This window comes from Amia ocellicauda, chromosome 5 (assembly GCF_036373705.1).
Source record: "Amia ocellicauda isolate fAmiCal2 chromosome 5, fAmiCal2.hap1, whole genome shotgun sequence".
NCBI classification, from domain to species: Eukaryota; Metazoa; Chordata; class Actinopteri; order Amiiformes; family Amiidae; genus Amia; species Amia ocellicauda.
In genome coordinates, this window is record NC_089854.1 from 29,273,962 (window position 1) to 29,290,885 (window position 16,924).

General features: G+C 36.7%; 1 protein-coding gene across 1 annotated transcript in view; it reads left to right on the forward strand.

Moving 5' to 3' along the window:
- Positions 1-9,083: 9,083 nt before the first annotated feature.
- gas7b (growth arrest-specific 7b) overlaps positions 9,084-16,924 on the forward strand; it is a 98,200-nt gene continuing 90,359 nt past the window's right edge. Inside the window, exon 1 of the mRNA XM_066704709.1 lies at positions 9,084-9,351. Within this exon, the coding sequence (XP_066560806.1) occupies positions 9,172-9,351 (180 nt within the window). The 5' untranslated portion in view covers positions 9,084-9,171. The remainder of the gene's footprint in view (positions 9,352-16,924) is intronic.

The following is a 16,924-nucleotide window of genomic DNA, read 5'->3' on the forward strand; positions in this document are numbered from 1 at the left end:
CACAATTGTTTTGTCCTTAATAATTACATTAACTCCCAGATTATTGTGCTAATTGTAACAGTAATCTCTGCGGATTACAGCTTTTTAAAATGAGTTAACTTGCAGCTGCACATAATGGGAGTCATATAACATCACCGCAACATACATCTACAGATATTGCTCGTATTGAATTATAACAGGATATTTATAACTGGAGATACAATGCAATATATACTGAAGAAGATTCCAGTGGGTAGGGTAAATGTATGTAGTTGTAGTCAAATGTTTTCTCACCCTTTATTCCACACAATGTTGTTCTTGATTAATTAATTTACATAACTATTGTTAACACTTTTTTAAAATTATTCTATATAGGTCAGCACTGACTCCCCCTGCTTTCTTTTATAATGTGCTTTTTCAATTGTGTATATTGGGTGAAGGGGAAAAAATGCATAGGTTGTGAGGAAAAACAATGGACAGGTGGCCTGAGAATACTCTGAATACAATGTGGTAACACAATCACTGAGAGCTATTCTTGCCACTTAATACATTTTAGAAAGCCTATCTTCTAGAAAACATAATACACCCCTTTAAGTCTCGCCAGTTTTGTGATAATTTTACTGATGACTGAGTAAATCCTTACTGACGTAACAAGAAAACAGCTCAACAGTAGCAGCACAAGGGGTTTCAAGTCATTTTAAAGCAAGACAGTGACCTCACACCAACAGGTTCCGTGAGTGACAGAAAGGGATGTGACAAAACAAATGTTTATGGCTCTGGAATAATTATCTGAATGATGCATATTATAGAAAGAGAGGATCAGAAGTAGAAGTTATATGATTATTAATCACTTAAAGCATTAGGTACTGGGTTGAATCCTGTCAACTAGATTAGACTTTTCTTGTTTATTAAACAATGCCAACTGCAGAAAAGGCCTGTACTTAGTCTCACCCTAACAATAGTTCTGGCCCCTTATAACCTGTCACAGCTGTCTAACAGGCATTGTAAGATCCTGTAATGATCTTAACAACATTTGGCCTATTGCCTGTAATATACCTTGCTGTAATAGACCCAAGAAAGCAAGGTCTTACTAAGAAATCTTTTTTTTTTTAAATTGAAGTAAACCAGTAGCAGCATTGTTATGGCATAGCTTAAGAACTTTATCATTTGTAGGGGCAAAGGTCATGTAAAGTTGTAATGTACAGGGACAAAAACTGTTGTGTATAGTAAACCCCGCGCTTTAAAATACTTTTAAATATACTCTACTTGCAAAAACACACTTCCAGTCTAAAAGCAATGGAATATGATTCCATCCAAGTCTTAATGTATTCCTTTCATGTAGCAGAACTAAGAAACTATTTTATGGAAACCCTTAATGACCCTACAACTGACATTGAATTAGCAACACGATAGACAGGTGAGATTTCTCATTAAATGTTACTAAAAGCTTAGAAGCCAGAGCTTCTTCCAATAATAATTAAAAAAAATAAAAAATAAAATCACAATTGCACTTCAAATGTCCCATTTGGATATTTTAAAACTGTAATTAAAATTTCAAGGTAAATACTTGTCACTTTTAAACTGATTTTTGTATTTATTTTGCTGTATTTCTTAAGGCATATGCAATTATGTGATGCAAGTATGCAGATTAGTCTCTGCATCTTGTTTTCTTGTTGGTTTCAATCACGAGGGGGGGAAAGTTAAATTGAATAGTATTTAAAGCCATACTGTTGGGATAACACCATGAATACATATCCATTTGAATTGTTCTGCACTGCTGAAAAATGGCTCAAGATAACCTGTATCCATGCAATGCCATGATAATACAGGAAAATACTGAAGAAGCATTATTTCATGAACCAAAAGGTCCATTTGGGACAAATACAGATTTCCAGTTTGTATTTTTTGTTCTGTGTGACTTAAAAGCATGAAGAGATGCACTTAGAAGAGACTTAACAGATTTACAACAATCCCGAAAAAACACAAATGACAAACTGGCGAGCTAACACCATAGCTATTAAAAATATCGAATGCTGAAATTTGTCAAATTTAAGTTCAGGTGATTGACTGACATTTAGTTGAATTAATTTACACATTAAAGAACTGCAATTAAACAGAAATCATCTTCCATCTGGGGAAGACAAGGACACTGTTTCACAAGTGCTTTACCATTGTAAAACTGACAACTGCAGTGCCCTGACATTTATTTACATTAGCGACAGAGTGTAATACACAGTCATCCTCGATTCAACATTTGTGGAACCCCAGTCTTCACCTACAATGTCCTGCTTTGTGAAAAAGTCTGCCGGCCAGCCCACCCTATGTGGCTCTATAGGCTAATAATAGTTAACAGGTGGGATCTCACACACTTGTAGTAGACCTTTCTAAAGGCCAGTGGATTCCGGAGTCTTTTGTAAACTATAAATTAACTTTCTAAATTCAGAAGGAAAAAGGGCTCTGAATACAAAAACAACAAAAATCAATGTAAACAAATATGGTACATTTTTATATTATATCACTTATATTTTCTATATGAAATATAACATTTCTAATAATTGTGAGAAAATTAAAACTGAGGACAATGCTGGATTGTTTCTGTTTACAGTGATTACATAAATTTGGACTTTACATGTGCAAAATAAATAAATGAAAGAGTGTGTACCGACACAAAGACACAGTGCTTTTATTTTCTTTTTCTTTTGCAGCTTCACATCATTCAGTTTAGGTGCTACTTAAAGTGTTTAAAATATTTGTGTCCTCGGTGTACAAATTAACATCCATCAACAATCCTAATACTGACTGCTTTATTATACTAGTTACATGCAATGCCTTTCAAAAAGGGAATAGGGTGAAAGACTAAGCAAATTATTTGATTGACTTATCCCATTGGAGATCCCTGTAAAACCACTTTATCTGCCACACCAAAGTGATAAAAGATTTGATAATTAATTAGTAGGGGCAAATATAATCCCCAGGAGGCATGACTAGTGATAATCAAAGCCAAATTTCTGAAGCAACCAAAGTGGTGCATGTAATAAAGAAAGATGATTTGCAGACTATCTTAATTTACACACTGAAACAAAAGCAAAATGTCTATAGGCTGAAGCAAACATTACATTTGCTTTTGGTCTAAGTTAATTGATCTTTTTTTTTATGGAAATAACTGAAAGATTTAAATATTGTCTTTTTGCAATAAGAAAAACACTAGATGGAGCCACTACATTTATAGCTGGTTCAAACTGTGCTTTTTAAGCATTCTGTTTGTCTGCATGTTTTTGGTTCAAACTGTTTTATTTTGTTTTTATTGTTTCTTTTAAAGTTTTAGGTATTTACGACAACACATACAGGCAAAGACATTTAGTGAATTCTATGTAACCGATAAACTGTAAAATACTGTATTTTCAATTTCTTTACCCAACTGTTATTTTAGATTTGAAAATAATTTATTATATTTTATTTTGTATTCAAATATCAACAAAGGCATTTACTGGAGGGTCGACATCATATATGTACTTGCTTTAAATACAAAGGTATATGTTTAATCGAAGGTTGAGTTTTCTCCATCATATTTTGTCAGGGTCCTTCCTAATTACTCTTTAATACATCAGTGGTAGCTTAACTAAACTTGACTTTACTATAAGCAAAGTAACACACACTCCTGGGCTGCAGCTTTAAAACAACTAACTCTGCATCTAACACAATTTGAATATCAATGAGCAAAACTAGGGATTGTTATCACAAATTATTTTAATATACAACAATTAATCTCACATAGTCTGGCATTTCAGTACGAGACAATAATCACTATCAGTTTTCCTCTGACACATGAGTTTTAAACAGTGTCACACTCCAAATAAACTATATATATATATATATATATATATATATATTTTTTTTTTTTTTTCACTGACTGTAGTAAGCTCATTTGAACTCATCAGGAAACTTACCAGCTGATTTATTAGCTAGGGTAAATTACAGGACATATGGCGAAGTATTTGACATATTTAGTGTGACCTTCTGGCTCCTTATTTCAAAATTAAAGATTAATATCAACCAGTTATGCAGAACCATCTTACTATATGAGATTTAAAAAGTTGTTTAACCTGTCTAATTTGTTTAATGTTGTGACTATTTTCCTTGATTTAAATCCCCTTTAGGCTAACTTCTGGACTTGCCTTGCATAACTAGGATGTCTTATTATTATTATTATTATTATTATTATTATTATTATTATTATTATTATTATTATTATTTTAACATGGTGGCTTACATCTGAAAGAATAATGATCTAGCTCAAATATACCCATTAAAATGGCCTGTTTAAAAAAAAATATATATATATATATATATATTAAGGCTACTTGATGAAGACACAGTAGTGTCGAAACGCGTTGTGAGTGATTAAATAAAATAAAGCTTGTAATAATATAAAAGTCTGGTCTAAATAACTAATAAGTGAGAGTGCGGCTACAAACTTTAATTGTCTTTATATATATATATTAAATATATATATATATATATATATATATATATATATATACATACATACACACACACACACTTATTTTTTGTTTCAAACAGACTACTACCAGTGTTTATTTCATACTTTCTGGGGAATTACACCCACACTTTTTAAAAGAGAACCCAGGCTTGAAAATCTAATTGATGTGACTAACCAGATGAATAAAACACAGATGACAAGTAATAGGTTACAGGTAATACCAAAACAAACAATACTGCAACAACTCCTTGAGTTACATAGGGCATTTAAAATTTTGTCACTAATACATTTTTCAGACTCCAACCTGTCAGTGTCTATGTATTTAAATATGCACTTCCTCTGAGTTAATTTTAAAGTCACATCTTGGGTGTCAAATATATGTATTATATCAATTAGGGCAAAAAGGGCACATGGGACCACTTTTTCAGCCAGGCAATTAAGTCAAACTAATAGAGAGAATCTGCTTGCTGCAGATCCCTGCTCACTATGGCAACTTGATACTAACTTTGTCATCTTCTTTACCTTACGGTTAAACAAACACACATGACCAAGAAAACCCCAACAATAACACCATCACAATCATCCCAAATCCCTACAATTTCTATGTTGGACTCCTTTTGAATATTTTTCTCTTACAAACCAATGGAATACACTGCCATTGTCAACAGAGGGCGCTTCCAATGGTGAAACACCCTCCAAGAAGCAACACTGGACAGTGGAAGTGGACTGTGGCGGCCTGTTCCAACTAAGCTTTCTGCAGGCAGGGCAAGCAGATCTTCACGGATCAGTCATCCTTGAGTCAAGTATCAAGCATCACCCACTCAAATCTGCGGTATCAGGATAATTTCTCACCTATCCCTCAGTCAATCTTCATTGCTCTTCCTCATGCCTCCTCCTCACTGTTTTTCTTATTTTATTTATTGTAAAAAATTACACATCACCCCCTCATCAAATAATGGTTTATTTAAAATTAAATAATGTGCCTTAGTGATGTGGTAAGGTCACTGCACTGCAAAAAAACAACAGCAGTGAGCAGTGAAGAGGGGACGTGATGTTGGAGCAGTGAGGTGTGAGGAGGAGGCATGAGGAGGAGCAATGTGTTTCTTTTTCTTAATCTGGGGGACCAGGTGGTTGGGTAGAGATGTCAATTTGAAGACAGGGCTGGTTTGGAAGAGATGAGAAGTGTGACTACATGCAGCCCAGAGAAGTGTGCCAGGAGGACGGCTTGAATTTCTGAAAAAAATGTAAAAATTAAAAAAGTTAAAATAAAAAAGTGTTTTTCTGGTGTGTGTTCTCTGAAAATTAAAAATAGTAGTTTAAAAATAAAGTGTATTTGTGGTGTGAGTGAGTGAATGAGTGTCACTCAGCCTCCCAACCCTTTCTATGGAGATCCAAGGGACCTTGCACTTGCCGCTCATACAAGAGTACAAAAGGTAAGAACTCATTAGAGGCCTGTGCAAAAATTTCCTGAAATCCAAATTACCTGCTTTCTGACACATTGGCCAACTGCATTAGTCTCATCAGCTGGTGTCATCATTGATGTCTCCTCAGAAATATCGAACTTTGCCAACAGGTCCTATTTGAGACTGTTGTACCTGTTGGTCTTGTCCTTATTCATGGTGGAGTAAGTTTCCAGTGCCCTTCCAGGCAACAGTGACACCAGTCAATGGCCATCCCCAAGTCCTAGCCAAGTGTGTAAACTGCAAAAAAAATCTCAATATCCTCGCCCTCCTGGTATGGAGACATTTTTGACTCCCTCTGGAGAGGTATGGTGGCCAGTTGTGCTTCGGCAGCAGGGGATATGATGGCTGTAATAAAAACTGTTCCCAAGAGCACAAGCGTGGGGCTCGTGTAGGAAGCATTTGCTACTGCCCATGCTCATCTTCTGAGTTCCTGTTACTGGAGGAGGATATGGTGCTAGTATGGTCTCTCTCAAGTAATCATTTGTGCCCCTTGTTCCGAGGGTCCCACTGGCTTCACTGTCTGCACTTTTCTGGTCTTGGGATGCACCACTGTTTCCTCATTTGACACTTCATCATTCGATGTCTCAGGCTGTTCAGCTGTTGGGACAGAGTAGCTCTGCTGCTTGCCATCCCATCGCTGCCACCATAAGTCACACTACAATCTGAGTGTGGGTAATGTGAGCCTCTGGGCCTGTATGTGCATTTGACTAGTTGGCAAGAAATCAAGAAATCAAGTTTTTGAGTCAGCTCCCCTCTGATGGTTGGAAAAAACATTACACTCTCATCATCAGCCACCAAAATGGTTTTAAATCCTACAACCTGTAATATAACAATTGATCTAGATCCAAAATACAATCAAATGCAATAGAAATATACAGCCCCATAATATACAAACAGATAATAAACATCTTAATGTGTGCTAGCACATAGCGTGTCCATGTGAAAGCATTTCTCAAAGTCTTTCTACATGTAAGGCACTCTGTCACATGTTCTTTAAAATAAAAAAAATAGTAATTTTAAAATAATCTGTGTTTGTACTGTGCCTACTAAGAATAATAATAACTGTTACTCCGCCCACCAGGTCCCTCTTTGAAACTTGTGCTAAGTGTGGTCAGGGGACCTGTGCTTTTAGCCCCAAATTGGGTTTAGAAACATTTAATGTAAAGGGAATCCCACACCTGCCCCACCTGTGTAAAGTTGGCTAAAAAAATCATTGTTACTGATGTTTTGGTGTTTGTGCAGGGTGGGGCCTGACTTTGCGTACTTTCTTTGGGGGCTCCAAATCTCCTGACCTTCCACCTTCTTTTTATTTAGAGTCTCTGATGTTCCTATGTGGAGACATCAGTGTTGGCCTGGAAAACTGCCTACTGCACAATTTTGCAGGAAGTCTGGTATGGATTGCATTCGAGCATCTCAGGACGACCTGGTGAGCTGATTCTCAGCTCAACACCTCGGCCAGGGTCTATGGTTCTTTAATATTCCTCCTCCCAACTCCCTCCCCAGTGTGGGGGGATGCAAATATTGTGTGTGGATGTTTGCTTCCAGGGTGAACTGGCTGGAAGATTTCTCCCCTAGGCAGGCTGCATGGGACTGAGGGGGAATTCCACCCCTCCCGGCTTCTCCTCATCTCCTTGCCCCCAGTGGGTGTTCTCATCATTGCTGGGTGCTCAGGACCAGGTCTGCTATCTACTATTTCCCCTGCCCCAGTGCTGGGCCTGGGAGTTGGGCATCTGGGGCACTTCTTCTAGGGGAGTATGAAACCATGTCTACCCTGACCTGGCTGCCTGAAGCCGTGGGGTGTTTATGTCCATTTTCGCTCATTTCCCCCAATTAGAACCATGCAGCTATCCAAGTGGAAATGCAAAGTTTTGCTCCCGTGGGCTCCTATGAACTCTGTGGGCTTTTATTTTGACACAATGTTTCAACTTAGACCTTGAAATTATTTTGAATTTTGAGTTTCAGTGAGCCCTAGACTGAGAGGAAATCTGTTCTGAAAGCACAATTTGATGCCTGAGGATACCTTGAGGGGAGAATTACCCTGCTCTTCTCATAATATGAAAATTGATACATTTGCATTTCATAGTAAACTGTGCCTCTCCTTCACAGTGACTGGCTGAAACGAGGGATATTACTTCTGTCAAGCCTAGAACAGTTGAACAATTACAGAGTCTCACCACTATGCGGTTATTAGTCCGGGGTGTAAAAATGTCACTTTATTGTCCAGATGAATATGTACAACATTTACAGTGCCAGTCAATTTGTAATTATTCATCCATAAGAATTTTTTTTTTTTTTTTTAAGATTTTTCACAGTCATTTCCATCTGGTCATCATCATCATCATCATTATTTTTAACACATTCATTAAGTAATAATAATAATAATAATAATAATAATAATAATAATAATAATATTATTATTATTATTATTATTATTATTATTATTATTATTATTATTAAAACATAATTATCTAGGTAAGTTCATAATTATTATTGTGTATGGTCTAGTGTTATGACTGAAAAATGTATTTCTATATATATATTAAATTAACCCAAATAACTTGTCAGCACACTGATACGCATGAATCTAGAAAGACCTGGGCAAAATATGGTGTGCTGAGTGCCCGTTGTTTTTGGTCGTGAATTACAAAGGAAAAAAAAAACACACACAAATAATAATAATAATAATAATAATAATAATAATAATAATAATAATAATAAACGACATTTCTGACTCACTCCTGGAGAATATTACACATTCACACACACATCGCTCTTAGTAAAAACTGTACAGCCCTTAAATAATGAGATCACTCTTCCTTCCTTGCTTGCTTAGTGAAACTGAAGTGCAATAACAGAGCAGCAGCAGCGGCGGAGGAAGGAGGACGGGGCTGGTTGGCAGAACCGCTGTATTTCAGTCTGGGAATTGGGAGAATCTGTTGGGCGATCCTGGCTATATAACTGGTTTCTCAGATCATCCCGAAAGCATCCCAGCGTCGTCGTGGCCGGCACACGCAAATGCAGATGATGAAGGATATAACGCAGTGATCACACACATAGATCTATATTTATATATTGATAGCTATATATATATATATATATATATATATATATATATATATATATATATATACATCTTAAACTGGAGGGGGTTGGGTAGGGGGGGTGGGGGGACGAAGTACAACACACATAGTTACAGTGCGAGTCTGATTGCATGCTGTCCCCCTTGCGATGTCTGGATCTCTGTGTAAAAGTTTATACGGCTTCACTGGAGATCAGCACCACCAGGGACTGAGATTCGAGGCTGGGGAGATCATTAAAGTTGTGCAAGTCCTGGACGGCGGATGGTGGGAAGGAGAGAAGGATGGAGTGAGGGGCTGGTTCCCATCAAGTTACGTTCAGTTTTTAGAGGTAAGTCCGCAAGAAAGGTAGGACAGTAGACACCGTCAGTAGTGTTTTGTAGCAGCTGTGGTTTTGCATCTCCTTATTGACCAACTTTCCTACTAAGTTGAAAGCTACAAGCGTGTGCGCTTCATGATATGCTGAGCTATGGACTGTACTTTCTTGAATCTGTTGGAGATCAAAATGATTTGTCTGTTTGATTGTGCAGTTTGAAAACGAAAAGTTTCTCAGACAGTCATCAACGCGGTTTTATTTGGAATTATTCTGTGTGTCTGTCTTTCCCCCGGAGGACACAAGGGGGCAGGTCTGAGCAGCATGGGTGCTGAACCCAATCTGCTGGTGGGCAACCGTGTTTTGCGTTATAATAAATCAGTTTTAATGTATGTAATGGTTTAATGTAATGTTTGATACAAGTTTTTCCAGTTTTTTCAAAATAACATTGCTTAAAGATGTAAAGCGAATAACTAAGCATTTTCTTGTAGTGTTGCCTTTAGAAATGATTGCAACATGCTTGGACGGGTGTCAATAGAGTTGGGGTTAGGGATAGTAGTACATAATCGATCAAAATCGGCTTAAAATAGAAAGCAGTCGATCTCATGCTCTTCAGTTGACTCGGTCTGCACGTCCATTGCATTGATGCGTCACGCAATCACTGCGTGCATATAGACAAATCAATACTTTCTTCTGTTTCCACTCACGATATAAGAAGGGCAATACAGAAATGGATGCACACAGGAGGCATACGCTTAATCCAAACACAAACTTGGCTTGGTTGGCCTTTCTAATACGCGGTAGAAAGAATTCCCTTGATGTTGCATAATCTGCTGGTGGTTTTTGGAAATATCCCATCTGGTACAGCACCATATTCTTTTTCAAACAGGGGGTTCACATTGTGGCATTAAGACAGATAACGTGCTCCACTGCAAAACAGTATTAAGGACACAAGTTCACATTGTTTTGCAATCTCTTTTGTAACCGACCTTCCCCATTTCTGTATGATGTATGATACCGTCCACATCTGCAGCTGTGACAATAACAAATGGCACTGTTTAATAATAGTTAATAATACTGTACACACACACACACACACACACACACACACACACACACAATGAATGGTCTTTACACTTTCTATTCCAGTTTCAGTAGCACATGTACAGGTGTTGTCTTCTCTTGGTCCTTTACTTCCTCATTCCTCAATATAAAAGGAGAATGGTGACCTTTCTTTCAGGTCATGCATCTATCATGGGGGAAGATTGATCAAATAATGTAAATCCTGCATGAGATTATGGACACACTCAAACTGTAGTGCGGAAGTAGCCCATTGAACAATATATATTTCTGTTAATTATTCAGATTTCTTGTAAAAAACCTATTTGATTGACTGGTTGCTATGATTAGATGGCAAAGCACGTCTCTTAACAGGGAGCTATTTTTTTGTGTTTGGCTGCTTAAGAATGGAGGTGATAGGTAATCTCTTAATGAGTTAAACATTTCTAGGTATTGAGTAACAAGGATTCAGACATTACAAAATCCTTTAATTACCTATTCTTCCAAGAAAAAGATCAAATACAAGAGAACAATGTCAGGTGTCAGTAACTGGAGATACTGATCTATAGTATGTGAGTCTGTTTAGTTGCAATAGTTGATGACCCAATAAAGTGACTCACTGAATTGCACCAAAAGCAGTTTTGTTCTTCTGCTATTAGCGTGGACACCTTTATTAGACCTGGGTTTAATATGAGCACTGAAACCCACATCTTAATTATACAGATAGCATTGTTTTTTGTCTTTTGTAACACTTTAGGAACATCAGCACTTCATTCCACAATAGGTTTGTTTTTCTGGAACAAATCACTCATACAGCATTCATTCCTCTAATTTACACATCCTGAGAATAACAGTCATGTTGGATGTGCTTATTAGAGGAGCTTTGCGTGTAAGTGATAAACCTCAGTTGCATGCCAAGCGTGAAGACAACATCACAACATCCATCCTGGTCTCTTCTTCTGTTTTGTGTGATTTCATTCTTGGTTCTTTTAAGAAATTAAATGCATCATAAAGTCCTTCAACTTCAAGATGCTTTTTGTTCAGTTATGTGGAAAGGCCTGGGCAAACCAGGTGAAACAGACCAAGCACCCCTGATGGCACTTATTCTCCATTCGTGATTTTGTGATATAAATGTGGAATATTAATCTACATTAGCCTAATCTGTCTGTGCATGTAAATTATTTGTTCCCAGTGTCTGTAAATAGGAAGACAAAAAAAACTCACTTGGAGATTTACCTTCTTTTTTGGTTTATGTTCTGGATTGAGTTCAAAGTACTTGAGATTGATTATGCATCAAAGGTTCCAACATGTTTTGAAATTTAGAATGGTAGGGTTCTATTAACTAATCTATCGAATGCCTCAGAGTCTCAACATAAAGCCTAGATTATTAGATTGTGCACACCATGCAGTACTATTATTCAGATAGCATACAGAACTGTATTTAAGAGAATGTGCTCTATGTTAAATGAACTGTCAAATTCTATTTTGCACTTATGCTTTTTAGGATGTGAAACTGAGACATCTTTATTTGTGCTGAAATCAACAAAGTAGAACAATTATCGATTTTAAATAGACCAAGAACAATGATATTTAAGATGTTGAACAATCAATCTTTTTGCCTCTGTATATAGAGTGTTTACCTGTATTTTGTAATATGAATATGTCTGTTTTGCCAAGGACTTGACATAATAACTATGTATGAAATCGACACAGATGTATACTTATATCTGTAATGAAAAGCACTTTTATTTCAGAAATAGTGTGCAATTAGACCTTAAACTGATCTATTTGCTTATTTTGTTATACTGAACATCTCTTCTTGTGCCATTGATCACTCTTACAAACATATGGAACCTGCTGGATTGTGGTTCATGCACAGTCACTCCATTAAGTCATACACTGGAACTTGTCAATCCAAAACCAGTCAGAGTTTCTGGTTTATGAATTGGACCTTTCAACATACAGTTAGAAAAGTCTTTGCTGCCCACTGTTGTTTGCTCAAATGGAGTCAAAGTACCCATTAGGTACTTCAAGAAGTAATTAAAGTATCAACATCAACAGTTTGTTTTGAATGCTGGTTTATGACCAAAATCAGTTCAGAAAACTAGACAAGGAATATACAGTCTGACAAAATTGTAATTTCTGCCTTCTCTTTTTAACATGTAATTAAGTTTCATGCTTTTGAGAGATACACTGTTAAAGAGCCAAGAGCTGAGTTACAACAAACATAGCCCTGTACGTCACTGAGCATTGAGACAGCTGTTTATTCAGTGTTCCTGCAAGTTTTCTTTTCATTTTTCACATCCCGATGAGTGTTCTGCTTCTTTAGCGTTGAGTGGGGATTGAATCAGGGATTGTAGAGTCCCAAGTCAGTCATGCTTTCTATACAGCTAAAACAATCAAAGCTTCATTCCCTTAGCAACAGACATCACTATGTATTAATCATCAGCTAAACCATCTATTTCATGTTGGGCCAGGGTAATCTCAATGAGCTACACTTGTTCTCAATGGTCTTCAAATAGCTAGACATAAAGAAGTCAAATTGTCTTGATGTGGTTGTTTTCTTCACTATTTGCAATTACCATAATTGCATTAGAAAAATGTTGTAGAGTACCAGTGTGACACATACGTTCTGCAGGGTGTGTCTGCTCAGGTAAAGCTGCTCTCAAAACCAGCCTGTGCTATTGCTGGCTTTGGCTGGGGGGTCCCAGGGTGTGGCATACATTTTGGCAAAGCACTGCCCAGGTGAGGTGAAGCACAAACCAGCTGGCGAAAAGTCAGTGACTCCTGTGGCTACTCAGTGGGCCGCAGGTTTAGGGTGTTAGTTGCCCCATCCACATCAGGCCCTCTGATTCGGTGTGACAAACGGACTGGAGGCATTGTGGGCATGCAGTGTTCAAAACCACAAATGGCTTTGACAACATGGATATTGGAGATTGCATGCTCTGTCTCCTCCCTGAAGCTTTGTCCTACTGAAGCAGCACAGGACGCGTAGTGGGGAACTGAGTTCGGTAATTGGATATTTCTGTAACTGGGGCAAAAAGGGGGAACAATACATATATAAAAAGAGAAATGTAGAAGGAGGGCAGGTGATTTAGACCACTGTAAGGTGCTACAGTGTGAGTGATCCTTCCACAGCATCTAACTTCACTGGAGGATCCCTTGTGCATTAGAGTGTAGTGAATGAGTGCCTTTAATGCTTGTCTTTTTGGTGTGCTATTCCCTAGCTATTAAACTAAGGTTCTCTCAGTGGAATATCCTGAAATGATGTTTTACTAGTCTGTTTACTCATGCTAAGGAACAAATAAATTGTTAAAACATATTACAAAATTCTTGGCATGGCATTCTGAGTGCTGTCATTATGACCCACATGGCCAGCTTTTACAGGGCCTTTAATTCAATCCTTGTTTAACAAAATATATGGGCAATGTAGTTGAACATAGCCACCTGGCGGTAGCCTGCAAGGCCAGTGGGATTAGGAATTTCCTGCATCTTGTTGCTGAAACCTCTTAACACGTGCTTCATAGTCACTGAGCCACAGCGTAAACAATATCTGGAGAGCAGCAGATAAGGCAAGGTCATACTTCATTTCTAATGGCTTTGTTGAAATGTCAAACTACAGGAGTAGTAAATATTTTTGTAGTTGGGTAATACATTTGCAGGCCTGACTTTATAAATTAGACAGCTGGTATTCAGAGAGCCACTTCATTACTGAAATGAGCAGACTTGGAGTTCACATTTGTCTGCAAAACGATATGCAAAAGTGAATCTTCTTTTGCTAACCTGTGTAGTCTAGAGCTGGGATAAATAAATAATCAAATCGATTATCTTAATATTCAATGATTGTTTTGGTATTGGAATTCTTGTATTCATGACTTGCATTAATTCAGTTTGCTTCATGCACATTTTAAAGCCTTGACTTCTTAATGAGAACTAAGTGTTTACATTTTGGTATTGTAATGTAGTGAAACAGTGAAAAAATGGCAGACCAGGGAGAGAGAAGGAGCAAGACCAAGGAGAAGAGTGTCAGGGTGCCAGCGAATGGTTCAGGACAGGACTAGAGCACTGTGTGGACTATTTTCTATTAGCCTACTTTTGCATAGCAACCTGGAATAATGCATTTGTTTCTGACTTGAGAGTTTTAAGATTTTTGGCCGCATTCTGACATTTAGGCAAAGCAATTGGGCTATTTAAGATATGTGCAAATCCAACTGATTTTGTTGCATGCATGTATATATATATATGTACATGAAAGCATCAAATATATATAAAGTCAAATATATGCACATGAGAGAATGTTGCAGGTAGCTTACTTTGAGTCGTGAGCACCAATTTCTCACATACTGTCACACAATATGTACCAATCAGGTCAGATCTCTTCTGGTAAAAAAAAAAAAAATCTATTCAGGTATTAACAAATTAAATTACGCTGGTCCTGGTTAAATGAGGAAGTTGAGGTTTTCAAAGCAGTGGAGGCAAGGAATTTAAATTGGTGACTGCATTGTAAATCAATATCAACAGCACTGGAAAAGCAATTTGCAAGAGGTGTACCAAATGTCTAACTCTAAAGAGGGTGAGGTAGGTCTTGTTCACACAGTTGATACACTCATGTTTATGTCTATGGTTACACTAATTATATTTAGTCATTATTGTGTATAATGTTAATGATGTATGTTTAGGTATATGCTTAGATCTAATGTTAAACGTATTAATGGAGTTGAAATGTAAGTAACAGTCGCTAAATTTTGATTTGCTTAAACCCAATTTATGTATTTTATGTATTAAAGTGAACAATTATGAAATGTTCCTGTCAAATGCACATATTATTAATTGAAACATTAATGCATTTGATAGTTTTAAGTAATTTTTAAGAAACTGTAGTCTAGTATTTTAAGTGCTGAATGACACTTCCTTTATATTTAGATTTGTGCTGATGTCTGGTTTGCTTGTATAAAAATGATATTACTATTAAGATACTACTACTACTATCCAATGCCAAATGTCCTCTTTTGGGATTTGTAATTTCCTCTGTAATTTGTTATACGTTTTAATCTGGCTTTTGGAATGATAGTTTCTTGAAGTGGATGGGATGTGTTTTATTATAGTACATTTGGTAGTTGTAGGGTGATGAAATTTGACATAGTTCTTGTTTTATTTTGTATAATTTTAGCAAAAGATACACCCATGAAATAGCAAGGGGCCTTACCCCTGGACCCTAATGGCAGCCTAGGTGGCCCTCAGACGCCTGTATGTGATTGCCATTGGTGCTCCAATTCTACATATCAAATATTTTTATGTCTCATGTCATAACATGTTTGCAAGAAACCATTTATACAACAATATTTGGTTTTGTTCGTTTCCAGAAATGTTTAATGTTTTTGTAATACTAATTATAACATTATGCCGATGTCTGTTTTTTGTTTTGTTTTACATAACCATTTCTATAGAAGGCGTGCAACAAGATTTGTTTTATTTGTTTGTTTTCTTATTGTATGGAAACATGGAGTTAGAACATTTTCTGAATGTCATACATAATTTAAATGTAAATTGTTGTCATGGTTTTGTGGTGAGTAAATACTTCCTATTTGGATAGAGAACATGAACAGAGAGAAAGAGAACCACATGAATACTGGAGAGTTAATATTACAGAATACCTCTAGTAAGGGTATTATTATTATTAAATTATAAAGAAAATACATAATTGATTCATCAACAAATCGAAAAAATAATATTGAATTCAAATCGATTATTAAAATAATCATGCAGCACACCACTAGTGTAGTCTAATGTGTACTTTTTTTTTGTTTGTTTGTTTAACTCTACTGAGAATATTTGGGTACATTTGTCAGATTGCTTTCCCAGCTTTTATATTTTGGAGTGATTAGTTTGAAAATGGGAAAAATCAAGAGGCTACCCTTCCATCCCACGAAACCAGCAAGTATAGCAGTACTAATGGTCATTCACTTGTGCTGATTTTTAATTGTTTCAACATGGTAATTTGCTGAAGACTCTGGTTTTGTACATTGTCTTTCTTACTTGCTCATAGATCTTAAAAACTTCTAAGCCTGTTGTGTGCATCACAACACAGAAAATTATGTATTTCAGGTTCTGTAGATATTACCTTAGTCATAGGCATAGAAGTATCTGCGAATAAATGTTTGGCAACCATTGCTATGTATTTGAATGTTTGCATAGTAACCACCAGTTTTTTAGTTGCTTCACAGTTGCATTTAGGAGAATGTAACATACAGCTGTGTTCTTTGTTTTAATGGAAAAAAGCTGAAAACAATAAGATCCATGGGAACTGTCACTTTCGTTATTTATTGATGTTGATTTTGAAATGTTACGTTTCTCCTCCCCATAAGCTTCCTCTCCAGAGCAGCAGCTCAGCTTGAAAGAACGTGACTTGGTTGGCATTTGCCATGCAACATATTATATGGACTGCTTCATGTGAAGACAGATGTCTGTGATAATCCTTTTCAGTTGTGAGCCTATTATACCTTGTCTGACTTACGAAAAGGTAGAATGCTGA